The following is a 24,868-nucleotide window of genomic DNA, read 5'->3' as shown; positions in this document are numbered from 1 at the left end:
AGGCCAGAAAGGGCTGGCAGGATATATTCGGGGTCCTAAATGAGAAGAACATGCAACCAAGAATACTTTATCCAGCAAGGCTCTCATTCAGAATGGAAGGAGAGATAAAGAGCTTCCAAGACAGGCAGAAACTGAAAGAATATGTGACTACAAAACCAGCTCTGCAAGAAATATTAAGGGGGACTCTGTAAAAGAAAGAGGATGCCCAAAGAAACAATCCACAAAAACAGGGGCTGAATAGGTATCATGATGACCCTAAATTCATGTATTTCAATAGTAACTCTGAACGTGATGGGCTTAATGACCCCATCAAAAGGCGTACGGTTTCAGACTGGATAAAAAAGCAAGACCCATCTATTTGCTGTCTATAAGAGACTGATTTTAGACCTAAGGACACCTCCAGCCTGAAAATGAAAATTTGGAGAATCATTTACCATTCAAATGGTCCTTAAAAGAAAGCAAGGGGGCGGGAATCCCTGGGTGGCTCAGCGGTTTAGCGCCTAAAGTCTTTCGCCCAGGGCGCCATCCTGGATTCCCGGGATAGAGTCCCGTTGGGCTCCTGACATGGAGCCTGCTTCTTCCTCCTCCTGTGTCTCTGCCTCTCTCTCTCTCTCTCTCTCTCTCTGTCTAGAATAAATAAATAAATCTTAAAAAAAAAAAGAAAGCAGGGGTAGCCCTCCTCATATCAGATAAATTGAAGTTTATTCCAGAGATGGTAGTAAGAGATGAAAAGGAACACTATATCATGCTTAAAGGATCCAACCAAGAAGAGGACCTAACAATCATGAATATCTATGCCCCTAATGTGGGAGCTGCCGAATATAACAATAAATTAGTAACCAAAGTAAAGACATACTTAGATAATAATACACTAATACTGGGAGACTTGAACACGGCGCTTTCTGCAAATGACAGATATTCTTTTTTTAAAATTCTTCATTTATGATAATCACACAGAGAGAAAGAGAGAGAGAGGCAGAGACATAGGCAGAGGGAGAAGCAGGCTCCATGCACGGGGAGCCCGACGTGGGACTCGATCCCGGGTCTCCAGGATCGCGCCCTGGGCCAAAGGCAGGCGCTAAACCGCTGCGCCACCCAGGGATCCCAAATGACAGATATTCTAAGTCCAACATCTCCAAGGAAACAAGAGCTTTAAATGATACACTGGACCAGATGGATTTCACAGATATTTACAGAACTTTACCTCCAAATGCTACTGAATACACGTTCTTCTCAAGTGCACATGGAACTTTCTCCAGAATAGACCACATACTGGGTCACAAATCAGGTCTCAACCAATACCAAAAGATTGGGATTGTCCCGTGCATATTTTCAGACCATAATGCTTTGAATCTTCAACTCAATCACAACAAGAAATTTTGAAGAAACTCAAACACATGGAGGTTAAAGAGCATCCTGCCAACACACCAATGTTTATATCACACCCTAGTTTATAGTATATTTCTTCAGTTATTCAAACAGCAATGTATGTTTGAACATTTAGGTAGTTTTGAATATTATGCAATTACAAATGATGTGTCATAACTAACCTTGTGCATATGTGTTTGATTGTTTTGTCTATGTATATGTATTAACCTAAGTATAAATACCTGAGAAAACCAGAACTAATCTAAGTAGATTCAATTTCTGTAAACATTTAAGAAATAATAAGAGTATCAAAAATACTCATTAAAACTTTTCTCACCATTTGGTATTTTTAGTTTTATCAAAATGAAAGAGAATTTTTCTGTACACTTGTATAAATTTGAAGTTTATGTATTTTACAATAGATCTTTTTTATATTTAATGGATAAATATATTTCTTTATGTAGCTAATGATGAAGTACCAGATGAAGAGCATATACTTGGACATCAAGATTTAGTGTCAAAAACTAAAACAGAAGTAGAGCAAGAAAAGACTCCTAGAGAGGGAAGATTCACTAGTAAGTTTTTAAAAAGTACAAAACCCTGCATATTATTTTAAATTAAATTATCAGTGGATCTGTTTTTCTTTGGCTCATGAAGATATAGCTAGGATATATTTTTTTTAGAAATTTTACATGTTAATTTAACGTGTGAATACCCTAAGATAACTAGAGAAAAAAAGCAAAATTATTGATACATTTTGTTTGGAATTTCTGATCTTAATACTATTTCACACCCATAGTTAAGGGCTCAGTATCCACCAAGGGCAATAGTAGGCCAATAACTGTCTCACAAAGATTGTGTTCCTTTTAGCCAAAGCTGAAAGGTTACTCGTCCAAAGGACCAATGGTTGCCTCAGACTTGTGTCATTGTCTTTTTTGCAATAGGTTTCAATGGTGAACAGATGGTAAACTAACCTTATGCTAACCCCATAGATATGTACCACGAAACCTCTTTGGGTAGAAAGTTTTTAGTCAAAGAGTCTCACCAATATTTGGACTATTTTTAGAATTGGGGGAAGAGAGGGCCAAAAAATTCACAAACATCTCTTGTGGAATAAGATGTCTTGTCTCTTGCAGATCCTGCCCTGGAATTTTTCTTGGATACTAGGTCCTTGTACTTTGTTTATACGAATGGCCCAACCATGTTGCCCCATATGGATCAGCATGATATACAGTCCTTGTTGGATAATGTCCTTGTTTGGGCCCACCAGAAGGTTGTAATCAGTATAGTGAAGAGCTAGTATTTCCGCTGCACAGTTGTGCAGTAGGACTTTGCTTCACAGTTGCTTACCTGATAGCACTAGAAAAAGGAAAAACTACTAAAAATTTCTGTGATTTTTACATCCCACTCTCTTGCCTAAGACTGAGGGTATATGTCAAATACTGTTGATTTATTACTTGGATTTGTACTTATTTTCTCCATCTCCAACAGTTTTCTTTCTGTTTTAGCTGACCTTTTTATTTTTAAAATTTATTTTTGGAATATGTAAAAATGAACTTTCTTCCAAAAGTAGTAAATATGCAAAAAGATGTAAAATTAGCATTTCTTCCCTTACATTCCCCAGTCTTCAATCTCCACTTATAGGAATCCAACTATGTTGTTTTCTGGTTTGTTCTTTTATATTTTACTTTAAAAACCCTATCTTTTCCCACCCTCTTTATTTCTGTTACCTTTTTTTTTTTTTTTTACAAAAGGTAGCATGCTAGGTATTCTCTATTTCAGTCTCCCCCCCCACCTAACATTACCTCAAAAATCCTTCTAATTAATTTTGTCGAGATCTTTTGCTTTTCTTTATAGCAGTATGTACAGTTGTTCTAATACATTATGTACCACGATTTAAACTATGCCATAGTTTATAATATATACCTTAGTTTATTCAACTAGTTTTCTATGTTTGTATATTTGGGTGGTTTTGAATATTTTGTAATTATAAATAATACTGTAATGAAAAAACTTGTAATATGCATTTTCATTTTTGACCTACAAATATTTAATTGCCCAAATAAAGTAAGAAAACTAGAGACTAATATAAAATGTATTTGATGCCTCAGAATATTTATGAAACAATGAGACAACTTCAATATACATCTCTACTAAAATTGATCTCACAAGTTCATGTGGATCTATTATCATTGTGGCAGTTTACTTAAAACTTTATGAAAATAAGGAAAAATCCTGCTGCACATTTATTATTAATTTTAAACCTAGAGATTTCACATATTTCACAATAGATATGTTTTTCCATTTAGTGGAAAATATTGTAGATCATGATAAAGTACCAGATGAAAAGATGACACATAAGAATCAGGGTTCATTGTCAAAAACCCAACTGCAAGTAAAGAAACAAAGAACTCTCAGAAGAGAAGGACTCACTAGTAAGTACAATAATTATAGATAGCATCAAAATATTTTAAATTAAACTCACCAGATGGTCCTTTTGTTTGGTTCATGAATATGTATTTGAGCACATGTTATAGAATTTTTAGTTTATCCTAAAGTACTAATACCCTAAGATAATTAGTGAACAGAAAACAAAAGTATTGATACATCTTGCTTGAGATTTTTGGTACTAAGATTATTTTATGGCCATGGATCATATACTCAACTATGATGCAATAATAGGGCATCAACTGACTCTCAAAGGATATATAGTTATCATCTCACTTCATTTGATTATGTGTTCATAAATGCAGTGGTTGCCCTTGACTGATAGCTTTGTCTTTCAGCATAGCTTACAACTGGCAAACAGAGAGGTGCTAAGACATATAACTTAAATGAAAAATGTGTATCATAGGGGCCTCCATAGGTAACTAAGGGTTACCTAATACACCAAAGGTGACTAAAATACCATAGGTAACTAAAAGATCTGTCAGGGGACATCCAGGGCGTCCATTTGTCAGGTCTCTCTCAAATGTAGAGATCTTTTTGATAATCTGATATTTTGGTGCCATCAAGATACCTGTGAGGAATGTAGATCACCAGTAGACAAATAGTACCACCAATTATTGAGATTCCTTGTATTTCTTGGGCCAGAGAATGTAAAAGGCTTGGGAATTGTCTACTCTCAAGCAAGACATTGTGACCCTTCTCATATAGGTATTTCACTTGGATTTGGTCCTTGTACCATGTCTGGGTTAATGTGAGTTAACCGGGTATCTGGTCCTTGCTTGCTGGTGCCTTTTTCTGGCATTTGGATGATGTCATTAATACAGAGTAAGGCTAGTTGTCCCTATGGCAGTGGGACCTCTTTCCAGGTTATGGCCTTGATAAACTTTAGGTCAGATAGGGAGTTTAAGGACTTTTATGGAAGACCAGTAATGGTGTATTGCAACACATTCCAATTGGATAAACTGAAAGCAATACTGAAAAGGATATTTGTGATGTCAGTTGCAACATAGCAAGTTCCTTCATCTTGGAAAATAGCCTCTGTGACAGTTATAGTATAGGTACTGCCGGTGTCAAGGGCCGCACTGTAGCATTAAACTACCTTATAATTAATTGGGACTCCAGAAGCGCAAAATCTTGTACATAGGTCATTTGGGGGAACTTTGTCTTCCTGAAGCACACAATGAGAGGCAGGTACTTTTTTTTTCTCCCAGGAAGTTGTTTTTGAGACAAAAGCACTAAAGGCTGATAAGTGAGTAGGTATATAGCCTTCCACACATCCTACTGAAATAGCCTTAACTGAAATAGTTCCTTTCAAGGAAAACAGAGGTAAAAAAAAAAAAAAAAAAAAAAAAAAGGAAAACAGGGGATCACATAGACAATACATTTATACCAATAATGCATTCAGTAGTGGACACCATAGCAGTGGAGGTCTGTCTGGATAGAAAAGAGTCATGTTGATGGTGGCCTCATACTCCAAACCACATAGGATTATCTATTTTTCCCCTCATTCTGGTGTTATACATTGTATGGATATCATAGACATCCTTGTGCCAGTATCCAAAAGACCCCCAAATGCAGTTGTTCTCCATGTCCCCATTAAACTCTGACTTTGGGATAGGGCCTCTTTCCCTAATAAGGACATAAAGCCCTTGGTTTTGATACATAGTTTTGTTTCTGTTTAAAGGCTGAAAGTTCTGGTTTACAATTGGCAGGGTTTTTCATTCATCTCAAGATTTACTGGAGCAAATAAAGGGAATAGTACTTCCTATTAATTATAGGGCTATCACCCTGCAGGCCCTAGGGACTTCCTCTTGCACCCTCCCTGGCATACTACCTGAACTTGGGCTCCTTGGCAGAGAGCCCATCAATCTCAGTTGTGAAAATATTGTTAAGTAGCAAGATTCAAAGATCTCAATAAGGAAGACCATTGCCTGGATTTTCTAGGAGTTTGTGCCTGATCACCCTTTTTATGTCACTCTTTCTGATAGACTATATCTAATATTTTGGCAGTAGTTGATTTTTCACATGTCCCCAGATTTGTTAGTTATGATCCAAATTTGTATGGAAAAATTGACCTGACCTTATAAAGAGGTTTAATTGAGCTTGATAATCAGCAGCATTGGCATGAATGAACCTAGAAATCTGGGTCTGATTAACAATCTCAGCATTGACTGTTCTCATTCTCTCATTGTAGAAGCAAGGGAACACCAGTATGATTTGAAGCACTGCTAAAGCTTCTGCAAAAGTGGTCCAAACATATTTTAGTCATAGAGAACAACTCATTACAAGTGGGCCAAATATTTTGGAAACTAAATAGTACCTATTTGAAAGTGGAGAGGTCTTGGGTGTTTCCCTCTCATTTATTTCCTGTCCTTTACTTTCTTGGGCAAAATGGCCCCTATCTGGTTATTCTGAAGGAGAGTTTCCATAGTTATGTACCTCAAAAGGTTCCACTCTCCCTCACTTCCTTTAAAGATTATCTCCTCTATTGTGGAGGTAAACTAGTCAGTCTCTAAGGTCTCTTCAGACAGCTGGAAAAAGCAATCCTGAAGGTTTCTGCATTCTTTTTCATTAAAGAACTAGTCTCTATAGCAGCATCATGGGTATTCATTGGTGCCAGGGACTGCTTAGAGGAATTATAACTCCACTCACAGGTTTTCTGATGACTTTTAATCTCATCACTGAAGAATCATAAGCAACAGCCCTAAAATTACTTCCAAAGTCTTCCTCAGAGACCCCTGTGTTGAATCTCTAATTTGACCATTAGATGGTATCTTGCCCATGTAGACAGGAGCTAAAGAGAATGACCATTGGTACCACTTAGAACTGGAAAAGCTTACATAAAGCGTTTGCTACTACTATCCAAAACCAAACTGTATTGTCCCTTAAGACCCATTGGCATGGCTGATGAAGTGTACTGCCAGACCCATAAATTCCTGAAAATGCTCAGTACCAGCCCCCAAGAGGTTCTGTGGATTTCTCTATCATGGTCCATCCTCAGGACTTTTGCTTTTTCCAGGATTACATTGTGCTAAATTGACTATCCTGTTTTCTGTGCCAATTTGTCACAGAGAGTTCCCAGGTGTCTATGTAGTTACATAAGACAATGAGCCAAATTCAATGTAACAATTAAGCCTTTATTCACCTACTATGATTATCTGAATGAAAGATTAAACAGGAAAGGGCACTGGCTCCCTAGTATTCATTTCTTTATATAGAATGGCACTAAGCATGGGACAGTTGTATCAGCACAGAGGGAAATCATTTCACTTCTGAAGGAGTTCCAAACATAAGAATCCTGATGTTTTATGGAACTTGGGAGCAGGCAAGGAAGGAGGTGAAAATTCTAGGAGGGAAAAATGAAATACTACATTAGAATTGATACATAAATCTGCAAGATTTCCTAATAAGTTGGTTTTGCAGAAGTAATTGAAAAATTTCTCAACCAAGGCCATTCACCTCTCATAAGCAGCCTCTGAATGCAGGTGCCTAGGCTGGGAATGCAGAAATGTGTAATATGGACATCCCAGAGGGACCTGAATCTTTGACAACTCCTTTCAGAGACTGCAATGCCCTGGCTATCAGGTGTGGAGAAGGCAACTTTCTCTTATGAGAAATGTGTGTGTGTGTGTGTGTGTGTGTATATATACACACACACAGGTATGTATTATGAGACATATATATTATGAGATATACACACATATATACATACATATACAGATATATTTAGAAATAATAAGTTCTTTTTTTAGACACAATAAGTTCTTTATAGATAAGTTTCATTCCAATCCATCTCCTCAGAGCCTGTTCTTGCTCTATTTTATATATGTGTGTTCTTTCTTTTGCAGTATAAAATCTAATTCTGAATAACATCAACACGTTTATTCATTTGCTTAATCTTATAATACCTTTAAATTTGTTTCAAAATTGTTTAGCACATAGTACTAGAAAAACTAATGTACTAAAAGATTTTTGTTTGTACCCTATTCTTTTGGCTAAGACAAAGTATTGTGTCAAATATCACCAGTTTTCAAATAGTCCCAGAGTGCAAATCTTCCCAATGTCTCTATTTAACTCTGACCATAGCATTGGTCCTCAGGTCCCCTCCTCAGACAGGGACCTGGCTGAACCCCTTAAACTGTTTATTTTTGAAAACCCAGAAGTTGGTAAAGCTAGGCAGATTCTCTGATTCATCTCATCTCAAAATTCACTGGGTGGTATGGAGAGAAGAGCCCTAGTGTTAGTGTTAGGTGTCATTGCCATCTGACTCTAATGGAACTGTCTTGGGTTTCCTATGCCCTTCCACTTGGCCAGGAGGTCGTTAGTGGAGAGTCAATAAGTCTACATCTTCAGACCCACTGTTGAGTAACTACACTCAGGAATCAGTGTGGAAAAGCCTTTAACTAGATGATTCATGAGTGGATGGCCAATTACCATTTTTTAGGTCATTTTCTCTGCTTGTCTATCTAGCAGTAGCCACTTTTTCATGTCTAGAAATTTGCTAGTTAAGATCCAGATTGTGTGATAGACCAATTGATCTGACCTGTAAATAGGTTTAATTGAACTAGATACTAGCAAGTATGGCATGAATGAACCTAAAAATCAGAGTCTGTTTATCTCATCGTACACTGTTCTCACTCCTCACTTTTGAACCTAGGGAGCACTTAGAGACCAAATAGTAGCTGGATGAAGAAGGAGAAAATCTAGAGTATTCATATACTTTTTTATTCCATACTCTCTTCTTCATCCTCCTGAAGTAAAATGGTCGCTGTCAGGACATTGAGAATGAGTGGGTCTGTCATGATGAACTCAGCAAGGTAACACTGTCCATCACTAAATTTAACAATTCTACCACCTTTATGGTGGAGGTGAACCTGTAAGGTCTCCTTGGATGCTGGGCAAGGTGATCCAGAGGGCTCTACATTCTTTGTAATTAAACGTGGGTCTCAAAAACTCATTGTGTCATAACCTGTTCATTATGTTATAGCCAGATACCCTCAGTAAGACTTTATGACTAACTACTTTGTTTTCTGGTTTATCTTTCCAGTGTTTCATTTTGTAAAGGTAACTATCTCTCTATTTTTTTCTTATGTCTCCTTATTTCTTTTCCACTTAACATTGTCTCCTAGAAATCTCTTCAAGTCCGTTTACTGAGATCTTTTTCATTCCCTTTGCATTTGCATGGAAAACAGTTCATACCACAGTATATATCATAGTTGATATTTCCATAATTTATGGCATGTATCATAGATAATTTAACCAATTTCCTATGCTTGTACATTTAAGTAGTGTTTAGTGCTTTGCAATTAAAATATGCTATGTGAATAATATTAACAATATGCATTTTGATTACTTGATCTATTTTTAGGTAGTTATTCCCTTAAATTGTGGTATAAAAATATATGAATAAAATTTACCATCCCAATAATTTTTAATTATTTAAATATAATTGAAATGCAACATTGTCTTTAAGGTATACAACATATTTATTCAATAATTCTAGGGCATTTAGCTGGCTTAGTTGGTAAAGCATACTACTTTTTATTGTGGGGTCATGAGTTTAAACCCCACGTTGAGCACAGAGCCTACCTAAAAACAAAACAAAACAATGCTATACATTACTCAGTGATCACCACATTAGGTGTAGTCACTATTGCCCACCATGCAATATTATTACAATAATAGTAACCATATTCCCTATGTTGTACTTTTTATCTGCATGACTTATTTATTTCATAACTAGAAGTTTGTCCTTCTTAATTTCTTTTTTATCTATTTCACCCATCCATTCACCCACATACCCTTTCTGGAAACCACCAGTTCTCTGTATTTAAGAGTCTGTGTTTTTTTTTCCTACTTATTTTTCTCTTTTATTTTGTTTCTTAGATTCCACATATAAATGAAATTCTATGATATCTGTCTTTCTCTGTCAGACTTACTATTTTTCTCTTCTAAAAGGATTTTTATTTAAATTCCAGTTAGTTCATATACAGTGTATTATTAGTTTCAGATGAACAATATAGTGGTTCAACACCACAACACCTGGTACTCAACACAGGTACACTCTTTAATCCCCATCACCTACTTAACAAATCCCCTCCACCCCCACCTCCCCTCTGGTAACCATCGGTTTGTTCTCTATAGTTCAGAGTCTATTTCTTGGTTGGCCTCTCTCTCTCTTTTTTTCCCTTTGCTTGTTTGTTTTGTTTCTTAAATTCCACATGAGTGACATCATGTGGTATTTGTCTATGACTGACTTATTTCACTTAGCATAATACTGTCTAGCTCCATGCATCCCAATGTTTATAGCAGCATTATCTATAATAGCCAAATTAAGAAAGGGGAACCCTCTTGCACTGTTGGTGGGAATGTGAACTGGTACAGCCACTCTGGAAAACTGTGTGGAGGTTCCTCAAAGAGTTAAAAATAGATCTGCCCTCCGATCCAGCAGTTGCACTGCTGGGGATTTACCACAAAGATACAGATGCAGTGAAACGCCGAGACACCTGCACCCCAATGTTTATAGCAGCAATGTCCACCATAGCCAAACTGTGGAAGGAACCTCGGTGTCCATTGAAAGATGAATGGATAAAGAAGATGTGGTGTATGTACACAATGGAATATTACTCAGCCATTAGAAAAGACAAATGCCCACCATTTGCTTCAACATGGAGGGACCTAGAAGGTATTATGCTGAGTGAAATAAGTCAGTTGGAGAAAGACAAACATTATATGGCCTCATTCATTTTGGGAAGATAAAAATTAATGAAAGGGAATAAAGGGGAAAGGAGAGAAAATGAGTGAAAATATCAGTGAGGGTGACAAAACATGAGAGACACCTAACTCTGGGAAACGAACAAGGAGTAGTGGAAGGGGAAGTGGGCAGGGGGTTGGGGTGACTGAGTGATGGGCACTGAGAGGGGCACTTGATGGGATGAGCACTGGGTGTTATGCTATAGGTTGGCAAATTGAACTCCAATAAAAAAATGTATAATAGCCAAATTATGGAAACAGTCCATGTATCCATCAACTGATAAGTAAAGAAGTGGTATATATAAAAAATGGAATATTACTTAGTCATAAAAAGAATGAAATCTTGCCATGTGTCAGACTTACTTGATTTAAAATAATACCCTCTAGGCTTATCCTTGCTATTGCAAATGACAAGATTTCATTCTTTTTTTTCTCGCTGAATAATATTCCAGTGTTGTGTGTGTGTGTGCATATACACATCAGATTCTTTTGTATATTTTTTATTGGAGTTCAATTTGCCAACATGTAGTATAACACCCAGTGCTCACCAAATCTTTATCCATTCTTCTGTCAGTAGACACTGAGTTTGCTCTATATCTTTGCTATTGTAAATGATGCTGCAGTAAACATAGGGGTGCATATATCTTTTTGCATTAGTGTTTTCATTTTCTTTGGGTAAATACTCAGTAGTACAATTACTGGATAGTACAGTATTTCTATTTTTAATATTTTGAGGAGTCACCAAATGTCTTCTGCAGTGATTACATCAGTCTACCCTCCCACCAGCAGTGCACAAGGGGTCCCTTTCCTCCACATTCTCACCAACACTTGTTATTTCTTCTCTTTCTGACACTAGCCACTCTGACTGGTATGGAATGATAACCTCTTATTGTGGTTTTGATATGCATTTCCCCAATGGTTAGTGATGTTGAACATCTTTTCATGTATCTGTTGGCCATCTGTATGTTTTCTGTGAAGAAAGATCTATTCAGGTCCTCTGCCCATTTAAAAATCTGATGCAATGTTTTTTCCTTTGGTGTTGAGTTGATTTTTTAAAGATTTTATTTATTCATGAGAAACATACACAGAGAGGCAGAGATATAGAGCCCAACATGGGACTCGATCCCAGGATCAGGATTGCCCTGAGCCATAGGCAGACGCTCAACTGATGAGTCACCCAGGCATCCCCTTTGGTGTTGAGCTATATAAGCTCTTTATATATTTTTGTATTTGAAGCCCTAGAAAATTCTCAAATAAACAATATAACTGTACACCTAAATGAATAGAAAAACAAAGCTCAAAACTAGTAGAGAAATAACAAATATTATAATGGAAATAAGTAAAATATAAGCACTCCCCCAAGCTGGATTCTTGAAAAGATAAATACATTTGATAAACTTTTATCCATGCTCATCAAGAAAAAAAGAGTGGAGTGGAGGAGAAATAACAACCAATACCACAGAAATACAATGAAGTATAAGATAATATTATGGAAAATTGTATGTTAAAAATAATTGGACAACCAAGAAATGTATGTTCCTAGAAACATACAATCTCCCAAAAGTAAACCAGGAAGAAAGAAAATTTTAGCAGACTGATTTGTAGTAGCAAAATGAATTGGTAATTAAAAACCTCCAACAAGCAAAAGTCCAGAAATAGATGGCTTCACAGTTGAATTCTATCAAACATTTCAACAAGAAGAGTTAATACCCATTCTTTTCAAAATATTCCCCTCCAAAAAAGGAAGAATAAAGAAAACTCCCATTTATTCTATGAGGCCAGCATTACCCTGATATCAAAACCAGATGAAGACACTCTAGGCAAATATCTTTGATGAACACAGGTGCAAAAACCCACAACAAAATATTAGCAAACTGAATTCCATAATGCATTAAAAGGATCATTCACCATGATAAAGTAGGATTTATTTTAAGGATGCAAGAGTGGTTCAGTACTTTCAAATCAAAATGATACATCATATTAACACAAGGAAGGATAAAAACCATATGATCATCTCAGTAGAAGCAGGTAAAGCATTGATAAAAACTCTCGACAAAGTAGATTTAGAGTGAGCGTACTTCAACATGATAAAGGCCATATATGAAAAACCCACGGCTAACATTATCCTCAGAGGTGACAAACTGAAAACTTTCCCACTAAGATGAGGAATAAGACAAGGATTTCCACTCTCATTCAGCACAGTATTAAAGTTCTAACCACAGCAATCAAACAAGAAGAAGAAATAAAAGACATCCAAATTGATAAGGAAGACGTAAAAGTGCTACTACTTGCAAATAACATGATGCTATATTTAGAAATCCCAAAAAACTCCACCAAAAAACTATTAGAACCAATAAATGAGAGATGCCTAGGTGGCTCAGTGGTTGAGCATCTGCTTTTGGCTCAGGGCATGATCCTGGCGTCCCGGGATCGAGTTCCACATTGGGCTCACTGCATGGAGCCTGCTTCTTCCTCTGTCTGTGTCTCTGCCTCTCTCTCTTTGTGTCTCGAATGAATGAATGAATGAATGAATGAATGAATGAATGGTTTAAAAAACTAATAAATGCATTCAGCAAAGTTTTAGGATACAAAATTAATATACGGAAAATTGTTTCATTCCTGTAAGCTTATAATGAAGCAACAGAAAAGAAATTGAGGAGATATTCCCAGTTACAATTGTACCAAAAAGAGTAAAATGATGAGGAATAAATTAAGCAGGTGAAGGACCTACATATGAAATCTACAAGACATTGTTGAAAGAAATGGAAGATAACAAAACAAATGGAAAGATATACCATCATCATAAAATGAAAAAATTAGCATTGTTAAAATGTTCATGCTTCCCAAAGCAATCTACAGATTCAGTGCAATCCTTATCAAAACACTAACATCACTTTTCACAGAACTAAAACAAATAATTCAAAATTTGTATAGAACCGCAAATGACCTCCAATTTAGAAGAACAAAATAGACACATAGATCAAAGGAACAGGATAAGAAGCTTAGAAATAAACCCATACCTGTATGGTCAATTAAACTTTGGCAGAGGAGGCAAGAATACACAATGAGGAAATGATAGTCTTTTCAATAAATGGTGCTAGGAAAAATGGACAGCCATATGCAAAAAGGTGAAACTGGACCACTTTCTTTCACCATACACAAAAAGAAATTCAAAATGGATTGAAAAACTAAATGTGAGACCTGAAACCATAAAATTCCTAGAGGAAAATATAGGCAGTAATCTCTTAGATATCAATTTTACCAACATATTTATATGTATATATCCTCAGGCAAGAGAAATGAAAACAAAAATAAACTATTGGGGCTACACCAAAACAAAAACCTTTTGTGCCACAAAGGAATTCATCTCAATAATATTGAAGTGTGCAATCCAATAGTGTTGTTTATTCACATCATTGTGTAATGTATTTCCAGAACTTTTCACCTTACATAACTAAAACTCTATACTCATTAAACATCAGCTGCCCATTTCCCCCTCCCTTCAGCCCCTAGCAACCATTCTATTTTCTATTTACAATTTACGCTTGAACAAAATGGGGCATTGGGGGCACTGACCCTGGGCACAAAGATCTATGTATAACTTTTGACTTTTCAAAAACTTCATTACACACAGAAGACTGACCAATAAAAATCAGCCAATTAACTCATATTTTGTAGGTTATATTTATTATATACCATATTTTTATAATAATCTATAGAAAAGAAAATGTTACTAAGAAAATAATAAAGAAGATAAAACACACTTACAATACTTTGTATATATATTTGTATTTTAAATTTTTACTTAAATTCTAGTTAGTTAGCATATAGAGTAACATTGCTTTTAGGAATAGAATTTAGTGATTCATCACTTATATATATATCACCCAGTGCTCAACACGAGTGCCTCCTTAATATCCATCACCCATTTAACCTATCCCCCACCCACATCCCTCCATCAACCCTCAGTTTGTTTTCTATAGTTGAGTCTCTTATGGTTTGTTTCCTTCTCTTTTTCCCCTCTTCCATAAGTTCATCTGGTTTTGTTTCTTAAATTCCGTACACGAGTGGAATCGTATGGTCTTTTGTCTTTCTCTGTATGACTTATTTCATTTAGCATAATATACTCTAACTCCATCGGTGTCATAGCAAATGGCAAGATTTCATTCATTTCAATGGCTAATATTCCCTAGTATATATGTACCACATCTTCCTTATCCATTCATCAGTTGATGGACATTTGGGCTCTTTCCATAGTTTGGCTACTGTTGATAATGCTACTACATACACCAGGGCACTTGTACTCCTTTGAATCTCTATTTTTGTATCCTTTGAATAAATACCTAGTAGTGCAATTGCTAGGTCACAGGGTAGCTCTATTTTAACTTTTTGAGGAATTTCCATACTGTTTGACAAAGTGGCTGTACCAGTTTGCATTCCCACAGAAGTAAGAAGGTTCCCTTTTCTCTATATGCTTGCCAACAACTGTTGTTTCCTGTGTTGTTAATTTTAGCCATTCAGATATGTGTAAGACGGTATCTCATCATGGGATTGATTTGTATTTCCCTGAGAATGAGTAATGTTGAGCATCTGTTCATGTGCTTGTTAGCCATCTGAATGCCTTCTTTGGAAAAATATCTTCATGTTTTCTGGCCATTTTTTAACTGAACAGAATTATTTGTTTTTTTGGGTGGTGAGTTTGATAAGTTCTTTATTGATTTTTGGATACTAACCCATTATCAGACCTGTTATTTCCAAATATCTTCTCCCATTCTTTTAGTTTTGTTGATTGTTTCCTTCATTGTGCAGAAGATTTTACTTGATGAAGTCTGAATAATTCATTTTTGCCTTGGGTGGATTCATTTCTGGGTTCTCTATACTCTTCTGTTGATCTATGTGTCTATTTTTGTGCCAGTACCATATTGATTTGATCTCTAATATAACTTGAAATCCGGGATTGTGATATCTCTAGCTGTGCGTTTCTTTTTCAAGGATTCTTTACCTACTTGAAGTCTACTGTGGTTCCATATAAATTTTAGGATTGTCTGTTCTAGCTCTGTAAAAAATGCTCTTGGTATTTTGATAGGGATTGCATTAAATGTGTAGATTGCTTTGGGGGTAGTATAGACATTTTAACTATTTGTTCTTCCAATCCATGAACATGGAATGTCTTTCTGTTTCTTTGTGTTGTCTTCAATTTTTTTAATCTGTGTTTGTAAATTTCAGAGTGCATGTCTTTCACTTCTTTGGTTAAATTTATTCCAAGGTTGTTATTGATGTAATTATAAATGGGATTAATGCCTTGATTTCTTTTTCTGTAGCTTCATTATTGGTGTCTAGAAGTGCAGCAGATTTCTCTACGTTGATTTTGTATCCTGCAACTTTACTGAATTTGCATATTCTAGCAGTTTTGGTGGAATCTTCCAGATTTTCTTTTTTTTAATAATAATAAATGTATTTTTTATTGGTGTTCAATTTGCCAACATACAGAATAACACCCAGTGCTCACCCATCAAGTGCCCCTCTCAGTGCCCGTCACACATTCACCCCCACCTCCTGCCCTCCTCCCCTTCCATCACCCCTAGTTCGTTTCCCAGAGTTAGGAGTTTTATGTTCTGTCTCCCTTTCTGATATTTCCCACACATTTCTTCTCCCTTCCCTTATATTCCCTTTCACTATTATTTATATTCCCCAAATGAATGAGAACATACAATGTTTGTCCTTTGATTGCCTCACTTCACTCAGCATAATACCTTCCAGTTCCATCCACGTTGAAGGAAATGGTGGGTATTTGTCGTTTCTAATGGCTGAGTAATATTCCATTGTATACATAAACCACATCTTCGTTATCCATTCATCTTTTGATGGACACCGAGGCTCCTTCCACAGTTTGGCTATTGTGGACATGGCTGCTAGAAACATCGGGGTCCAGGTGTCCCGGCGTTTCATTGCATCTGAATCTTTGGGGTAAATCCCCAGCAGTGCAATTGCTGGGTCATAGGGCAGGTCTATTTTTAACTCTTTGAGGAACCTCCACCCAGTTTTCCAGAGTGGCTGCACTAGTTCACATTCCCACCAACACTGTAAGAGGGTTCCGTTTTCTCCCCATCCTCTCCAACATTTGTGGTTTCCTGCCTTGTTAATGTTCCCCATTCTCACTGGTGTGAGGTGGTATCTCATTGTGGTTTTGATTTGTATTTCCCTGATGGCAAGTGATGCAGAGCATTTTCTCATGTGCGTGTTGGCCATGTCTATGTCTTCCTCTGTGAGATTTCTGTTCATGTCTTTTGCCCATTTCATGATTGGATTGTTTGTTTCTTTGATGTTGAGTTTAAGAAGTTCTTTATAGATCTTGGAAACTAGCCCTTTATCTGATACGTCATTTGCAAATATCTTCTCCCATTCTGTAGGTTGTCTTTAGTTTTGTTGACTGTATCCTTTGCTGTGCAAAAGCTTCTTATCTTGATGAAGTCCCAATAGTTCATATTTGCTTTTGTTTCTTTTGCCTTCGTGGATGTACCTTGCAAGAAGTTACTGTGGCCAAGTTCAAAAAGGGTGTTGCCTGTGTTCTCCTCTAGGATTTTGATGGAATCTTGTCTCACATTTAGATCTTTCATCCATTTTGAGTTTATCTTTGTGTATGGTGCAAGGGAGTGGTCTAGCTTCATGCTTCTGCATGGGGATGTCCAATTTTCCCAGCACCATTTATTGAAGAGACCGTCTTTCTTCCAGTGGATAGTCTTTCCTCCTTTATCGAATATTAGTTGACCATAAAGTTCAGGGTCCACTTCTGGGTTCTCTATTCTGTTCCATTGATCTATGTGTCTGTTTTTGTGCCAGTACCACACAGTCTTGATGACCACAGCTTTTACAAATCACAGAGACACCTGTGATTGACACCAGTTTCTGCCCGCCCCCTTTTCCCTTTCCATCAAGAAGTTCCTTGAGGCTGGGGCCTTATCTGATACCTCTGTGTGCTCCTTCATGGTGCCTGGCACACATTAGGAGCTCAATAAAGGACTCTGTTGATGAGGGGGAAAAAAAAAAAAGACCTCTCGCGAAGAGTCTTGAGACAGCTGGTGCTCCAGCCCGCGGGAACATCCTCCGGTCCTCAATCATGGCTTGTGGTCTGGTCGCCAGCAATCTGAGTCTCAAACCTGGGCAGTGCCTCAGAGTGCAATGCGAGGTGGTCCCCGAAGCCAAGAGCTTCGTGCTGAACCTGGGCAAAGATGGGGACAACCTGTGCCTGCATTTCAACCCTCGCTTTGAAGCCCACGGCGAGGTCAACACCATTGTGTGTAACAGCAAGGATGGCGGGGTCTGGGGCGAGGAGCATCGAGAGTCCGCCTTCCCCTTCCAGCCCGGGACTGTCACAGAGGTGTGCATCTCCTTCGACCAGGCCGACTTGATCATCAAGCTGCCAGATGGATACACCTTCAAGTTCCCCAACCGCCTCAACCTGGAGGCATTCAGCTACCTGGCAGCTGATGGTGACATGAAGATCTGCTCAGCCTGGGGCAGGAGCATCCTCGCTGTCCTGGGCCCTCCCGGCAGAGGGGCCAAAAACAAGTTGTACTGGGAAAAGGAGAAAAAGAGAGGAGAGAAAGAAGGAAAGAAAAGAGAAAAAGAAAAAAGAGAAGAAAAAGAGATAGAAAAAGAAAAAGAAAGAACGGGAAAAAAAGGTGGGGGAAGAAAACAGAAATCAAAAAGCACAAAAAGAAAAGAAAAGAAAAGAAAAGAAAAGAAAAGAAAAGAAAAGAAAAGAAAAGAAAAGAAAAGAAAAGAAAAAGAAACACGGGGGAGTATCTTCTGATTCTGTATACTTTAAGTCCCTTGACTTCCCCTGGAACTGGACCATCCAGCTGGTCTTCTGGGGGAGGGGCCTGCTGTGCTGATTTTCAAGTGTTAGCACTTGGGGGAGCTCTGTCCCCTGCCTGGTGCAGGGCTCAGTGGGGGTTGTTTACCGCGCGAGGCCACAGGAGGAACAACCGCAGTGGTGGGGCCAGCTCTGCAGCCCTGGAGTCAGCCCCCGCAGTAGCTCCAGAGCTCTGGGTCTGCGGGGCCTGGAGGCTCCGGGGCGGGGCCGCTGATCTGCTCAGCTCCGGGCAGGAGCGTCCTCTGTCCTGGGCCCTCCCGGCCTCTGCCTGTCCCGGGGGAGGTCGGAACCTGGGCTGTGTCCCGGCGCCCTGTGCTCCGGGGCCTGCGCTGTGGGATTCGCGCTCCCGCCCCGCAGCCCCCTCCGCGGAGCCGCCGCCCGAGCCCCTCCGAGCTGCTCCGGGTCCCCGTGCGCGCTGCAGCCCTTAGGGAGCTCGGCGCACTCTCCCGGGCGCAGGTGTCTGTTAGTGTCCCCGGGAGCCCAAGGGCATCCCCGCCCTCCTGGGTCCTGCTCTAACTCCCTGCGGGCCCCTTTCCGCCCGGGAAGGTTGGTGCAGCTCCTGCTTCTCCGGGACGGGACACTCGCCCCGGCCTCAGCCCGGCTCCTCGCGGGGCCCCTCCCCCTTGGAGGCTTTTTGTTTCTTTCTTTTTCCCCGTCTTCCTACCTTGATAGAAGCGCGAACTCTTCTCACTGTAGCATTCCAGCTGGTCTCTCTTTAAATCTCAGGCCGAATTCGTAGATTTTCAGGATGATTTGAAGGTTATCAAGGTCATTTGGTGGGGACAGGTGCCTTGGGGACCCCACTCTTCTGCCGTCTTGCCCCTCCCCTCTCCCAGATTTTCTATATAGAATACTCTTCTACAATTAGTGAAAGTTTGATTTCCTCTTTGCCAATTTGGATGCCTTTTATTTATTCTTGTCTGATTGTTCTGACTAGGCCTTCAAGTACTATGTTGAATAAAAGTGGTTAAGATGGATATCCCTGTCTTATTCCTGATTATAAAGGAAAAACACTCAGCTTTTCCCCACTGAGCATTGATTCTACCTATGGGTTTTTCATATATGGCCTTTGTTATGTTGAGCAATGTTCCCTCCAAACCTGCTTGTTGAGGGCTTTTGTCATGAGTGGATGTTGTACTTTGTCAAATGTACTTTTCCTGCATTTATTGAAATGATCATATATTTTATTCTTTGTCTTACTGATGTCATGTATCATGTTGATTGATGTGTCAATATCAAAACAGCCTTATAACCCAGGAATAAATCTCACTTGATTGGGCTGAATGATTTACTTAATATATTGTTGGATTTGATTTGCTAGTATTTTGTTGAAGATTTTTTGCATCTAAGTTCATCAGAGACATTGCCCTGTAATTTTCTTCTTTTGTGGTGTTTTTATATGTTCTTGGTATCATGCTGGTCTCATTGAAAGAATTTGGAATTTTTCCATTCATTACTATTTTTTGGAATAGTTTGAGAATAGTTATGAACTCTTCTTTAAATGTTAGGTAGAATTTACCTATCAAGCCATTAACCCTGGACTTTGGTTTGTTGGGAATTTTTTGATTACTGATTCAATTTCTTTACTGGTTATCAGTCTGTTCAAATTTTCTATTTCTTGTTTCAGTTTTGGTAATTTATGTTTCTAGGAATTTAACTATTTTTTCTAGGTTGTCCAATTTCTTGGCATATAGTTTTTCATATTTTTCTCTTATAATTGTTTGTGTTTCTGTGATATTGATTCTTCCTTTCTCATTTGTGATTTATTTGGGTCCTTTCTCTTTTCTCTAATATAAGTCTAGCTAGACATTTGTCAATTTTATTAAATTTTTAAAAGAACCACCTCCTGGTTTCAATGATCTATGCTATTGTGCTATGTTTTAGTTTCAATTTCATTTATTTCTGCTCTAATCTTTAATATTTCCTTCCTTCTGCTGTCTTTAGGCTTCATTGTTATTCTTTTTCCAGCACCTTTAGGTGAAATTTTTCTTGATTCTTGAGATAGGCCTGTACTGCTATCCACATCTCTCTTAGAACCATTTTTGCTGCCTCAAAAGTTTTGGACCATTGTGTTTATATCTCACTTGTTTCTGTGTATTTTTAAATTTCTTCTTTGATTTCCTGATTGACCCATTCTTTGTTTAGTAGCATGTTGTTTTACCTCCATATATTTGTGGACTTTCCAGATTTTTTCTTGTGGTTGACTTGCAGTTTGATAGTGTTTTGATCAGTGCGTTGTATGATTTTGATTATCTTGAATTTATTGAGGCCTATATTATGGCCTAATATGTGATCTATTCTGGGGCGTGTTCTGTGTGCACTTGAAAAGAATGTGTATCCTGTTTTTCTAGAATGGAATGTTCTGAATAAATCTGTTAAGTCCATCTGGTCCAATGTGCCATTGTATCCTTATTGATTTTCTGTTTAGATGATCTGTCCATTGGTATAGTTGGGGTGCTAAGTCCATTACTATTACTGTGTTGTTATTGATTAGATCCTTCATATTTATTATTGTTTTATGTATTTAGGTGATCCCTTATTGGGTGCATAAATATTTACAATTACAGAATCTTGTTGACTTATTCTCTTTATGATTAGATAGTGCCCTTCTTTGTGTCTTGTTACAGTCTTTATTTTAAAATCCAGTTTGTCTGATATAAGTATTATTATTCTGGCTTTCTTTTGACATCCATCTGTATGATAAATACTTCTCCATCTCCTCACTTTCAATCTGTAGGTGTCTTTAGGTCTCGAATGAATCTCTTGTAGACAGCATATAGATGTGTCTTGTTTTTTTTATTCGTTTTGCCACCCTGTGTCTTTTGATTGGTACATTTAGTCCATTTACATTCAAAGTAATGATTGATAGATATCTATTTATTGCCATTTTATTATTTTGTGGTTGTCCCTAGATAATTTCTCTGATCCTTTCTTTGTCTCTCTCTCTCATGTTTTGCTGATTTTCTTTAGTGATATATTTGGATTTCTTTCTCTTTATTCTTTGATGGTTTTTGGTGGTTTTCAAATATATGGTTACTATAGGTTTGTATATAACCTCTCCTACAAATAACAGTCTATATTAACTTAATTGTTGTTTGAATTCAAATCCCTTTTCTCCACTCCTTCTCACATTTTAGATATTTGTTGTCATGTTTTATAACCCTTTTTGTGAGTTCTTTGATTTTTTTACAGAAATATTCATTTTTACTGCTTTTGTGTTTCCTACTTTTATATTATCACTTTTGGTCTCTCCTTGTCACTCAAGGAGTCTCTTTAAATATTCAGCATGTTGAAAGTCTCATAACACTCCCTTCTGGCTTGCCAAGTATCTGTTGAAAAGTCTCCTGCTAGCATTATGGGGGTTTTCTTATAAGTCACTGACAACTTTTGTCTTGCTGCTCTTTTAAATTTATTTTTAAAGATTTTATTTTTTTATTCATGAGAGACACAGAGAGAGAGAGGCAGAGATACAGGCAGAGGGAGAAGCAGGCTCCTCAAGGGGAGCCCAATGTGGGACTCGATCACAGAACTCTGGGATCATGACCTGAGCCCAAGGCAGACACTCAACCACTGAGCCACCCAGGCATTCCTGCCGTGCTGCTTTTACAATCTTTTCTTATATCATTATATTTTGCAAATTTAATTATGGTATGCCTTGACATTAGCCTGGTTTTGCTGATTTTGATGGGAATTCTCTGTGTCTCCTGGATCTGGGTTTTGTTCATTTTTCCAGATTGGGTAAGTTTTAAGCTATTATTTCCTCAAATTTTCTGTCCCCCTTTTCCCTCTCTCTTTTTTTGGGACTCCTATAATAGGAATATATTTTTTTAAGATTTTATTTATTTATTCATGAGAGACACAGAGAGAGAGGCAGAGACACAGGCAGAGGGAGAAGCAGGCTCCATGCAGGGAGTCCAATGTGGGACTCAATCCCAGGTCTCCAGGATCGCGCCCTGGGCTGAAGGCAGGTGCTAAACCGCTGAGCCACCCAGGGATCCCTAATAGGAATATTATTAAGTCTGACCTAGTCACTGAGTTTTCTTCTTCTTCTTTTTTTTTTACATCTTTAAAAATTTTTTATTATAAATCTTAAAAACACATGTAAATATAGAGAATAATTTGAATAATTAATGAATCTCCATTTTCCCCTCATATTTGTTTGTATCAGTCTTTTTATACATTTACTTCATTTGACTCTTCTCTCATTTTTTCCCATTAGTATTTTTTTAATAAATTTATTTTTTGTTGGTGTTCAATTTGCCAACATATAGAATAACACCCAGTGCTCATCCCGTCAAGTGCCCCCCTCAGTGCCCGTCACCCAGTCACCCCCACCCACCCCGCCCACCTCCCCTTCCACCACCAGAAGGTGGAAGTTCTAGTTCGTTTCCCAGAGTTAGTCACTGAGTTTTCTAAGTCTGTTCTCGTGTTGCATAATTCTTCTCTCTCTCTCTCTTTTAAGATTTTATTCATAAGAGACACACACAGAGAGAGAGGCAGAGACACAGGCAGAGGAAGAAGCAGCCTCCATGCTGGGAGCCTGATGTGGGACTTGATTGCCCAAACTCTGGGATCACGCCCTGAGTCAAAGGCAGTTGCTCAACTGCTGAGCCACCCAGGCATCCCTCTTCTTTCTCTTTTGTGCAGCCCCATTGCTTACCATTACTTTGTCTTCTGGATCATTAATTCATTCATCTGCTCTTCCAGCCTTCTGTCCTTAGCATAAACTATGTTCCTAATCTCACTTATTTCACTTTTCATCTCTGATTCTCTTTAACTGTTTATCTCTTTGTTATGGGTCTCACTGATACCTTCCATTTTTTACTCAAGCCCAGTGAGTATCCTTATGGTCATTGCTTTAGATTTTATTTTATTTTCTTAAGTGATCTCTGCCCTCAACATGGGACTCAAACTCACAACCCTAGATCAAGATTTGCATGCTTTACCGACTGAGTCAGGCAAGTAACCTGCTTTATGATAATTGCTCTAAAAAAAAGATTTTATTTATTTATTTGAGAGAGAAAGAGCATGAGCGGGGGAAAGGGTAGAAGAAGGGGAAGAAATAGACTCCCTGCTGAGCATGGAACCCAATGTAGGGCTCAATCCCAGGACCCTGAAAACATGACCTGAGCCAAAGTCACATGCTTAACAAACTGAGATGCTCAGGCACCCTGTGTTCACTACTTTAAATTCTATATTGGGCATGTTACTTTTTATCTGTTTCACTTGGATCTCTGACCTTATCTTGTTCTTTCACTTGGGATAAACTCATCTGTCTTTTCATTTTTGTCTAAGTCTCTGCTTTCTTCTAGAAAAGCCAGTTATGTCTCCTATTTCTTCAAGTAATGGCCTTATGAAGAAGAAATCATGTAGTGCCCAGGGCCTGACACTTCAGGGATTGCCTACAGTGTGTATTTTGTGCACTCTACTGTCATGCTCTATCTTTCAGGCCAGTCATCTGTAGAGGCCCTCTTTGGCTTCTGTGGGCAGTTTTGGTCCCTGGCCTGAATGTTGTGACTAGGTATGCTCTGGTCTGCTTGTGAAATGGACCTGTCACCACCTCCACTGGAATTAAGGCCCTGTGAAACTCTCTAGTTGAGAGACCTGGTAGGAACCAGGTTCCTTTTAGTCTTGTGGGGGAGGGGCTCACCATGCTGGAGCTGAGGTAAGCATGACTAAGAGGGGTAGTTACACTGGAGCATGGCAGGGTAGGGCTTATTGTATCTGTGCCTGCATTACACTGCTTCCTAAGTTGGCTTTGTGTTTATACAGTGGGTTGGTGGAGGGAAATGGTGCAGGCCAGCTCTTTTGTTTCCAGAGAACATTGCTTCGTGGTGACAACTCTGAGAAGAGCAAATATCTCCCTACTGCGTGTCCCAGGTGTTCTTCAAATCATTGTTTCCATGATGCATGCCCTTGGGATTTTTTGCCTGCCTTCTTTCCAAAAGCAGTGCTGTGTTCTCCAGAATCTACCTCAGCCAAGCACACTGATCTTTAAAACTCCAGGTTCTGAGCCTCCCTCTTGGGAAGAACAAGTGAAATTCAGCATCTCTTGTTTTCCAAATCAGTGTCTGTGGGAAAAGTTTCTCCTTGTTTTTTTCCCTGTGAACTTCTCTCTCTCATCCCTGCAAGCATGGATCACTCCCCTCTGCAGCAGCCCCAGGAACCACTTCTCCTTTAAACCACATCTCTACAATCTACATTCTTTGATGTGGCTCTTCTCTCTCTTTATTATTATTTTTTGTATATTTTTTATTGGAGTTCAATTTGCCAACATATAGCATAACACCCATTGCTCATCACATCAAGTGCCCCCCTCAGTGCCCGTCACCCAGTCCCCCATCCCTCCACCCACCTTCCCTTCCACTACTCCTTGTTCATTTCCCAGAGTTAGGTGTCTCTCATGTTCTGTCACCCTCACTG

General features: G+C 38.4%; 2 protein-coding genes across 2 annotated transcripts in view; both read left to right on the top strand.

Annotated features, from left to right (window-relative positions):
- Positions 1-2,668, top strand: part of CCDC7 (coiled-coil domain containing 7) — a 165,076-nt gene extending 162,408 nt beyond the window's left edge. The window contains exons 19-20 of the mRNA XM_055308661.1: positions 1,833-1,943; positions 2,505-2,668. Of these exons, the coding sequence (XP_055164636.1) occupies positions 1,833-1,943; positions 2,505-2,668 (275 nt within the window). The remainder of the gene's footprint in view (positions 1-1,832; positions 1,944-2,504) is intronic.
- A 14,955-nt stretch (positions 2,669-17,623) lies between these two features.
- Positions 17,624-23,953, top strand: LOC129499064 (galectin-1-like). The gene is made up of 2 exons (XM_055308659.1): positions 17,624-18,086; positions 23,895-23,953. Exons 1-2 carry the CDS (start codon positions 17,687-17,689, stop codon positions 23,951-23,953), a joined length of 459 nt encoding a protein of 152 aa, XP_055164634.1. The 5' UTR covers positions 17,624-17,686.
- The last annotated feature ends 915 nt before the right edge of the window (positions 23,954-24,868 follow it).

This window comes from Nyctereutes procyonoides, unplaced genomic scaffold (assembly GCF_905146905.1).
Source record: "Nyctereutes procyonoides isolate TBG_1078 unplaced genomic scaffold, NYPRO_anot_genome, whole genome shotgun sequence".
Taxonomy (NCBI): domain Eukaryota; kingdom Metazoa; phylum Chordata; class Mammalia; order Carnivora; family Canidae; genus Nyctereutes; species Nyctereutes procyonoides.
Note: the sequence above shows the minus strand (reverse complement) of the source record. Positions and strands in the feature narration are given on the sequence as shown.

Coding starts and splice junctions, on each gene's coding strand:
- LOC129499064 (XM_055308659.1), top strand. CDS start 17,687: ATGGCTTGTGGTCTGGTCGCCAGCAATCTGAGTCTCAAACCTGGGCAG. Junction 18,087..23,894: donor GAAGATCTGCTCAGCCTGGG/GCAGGAGCATCC, acceptor TCTATCTTTCAG/GCCAGTCATCTGTAGAGGCC.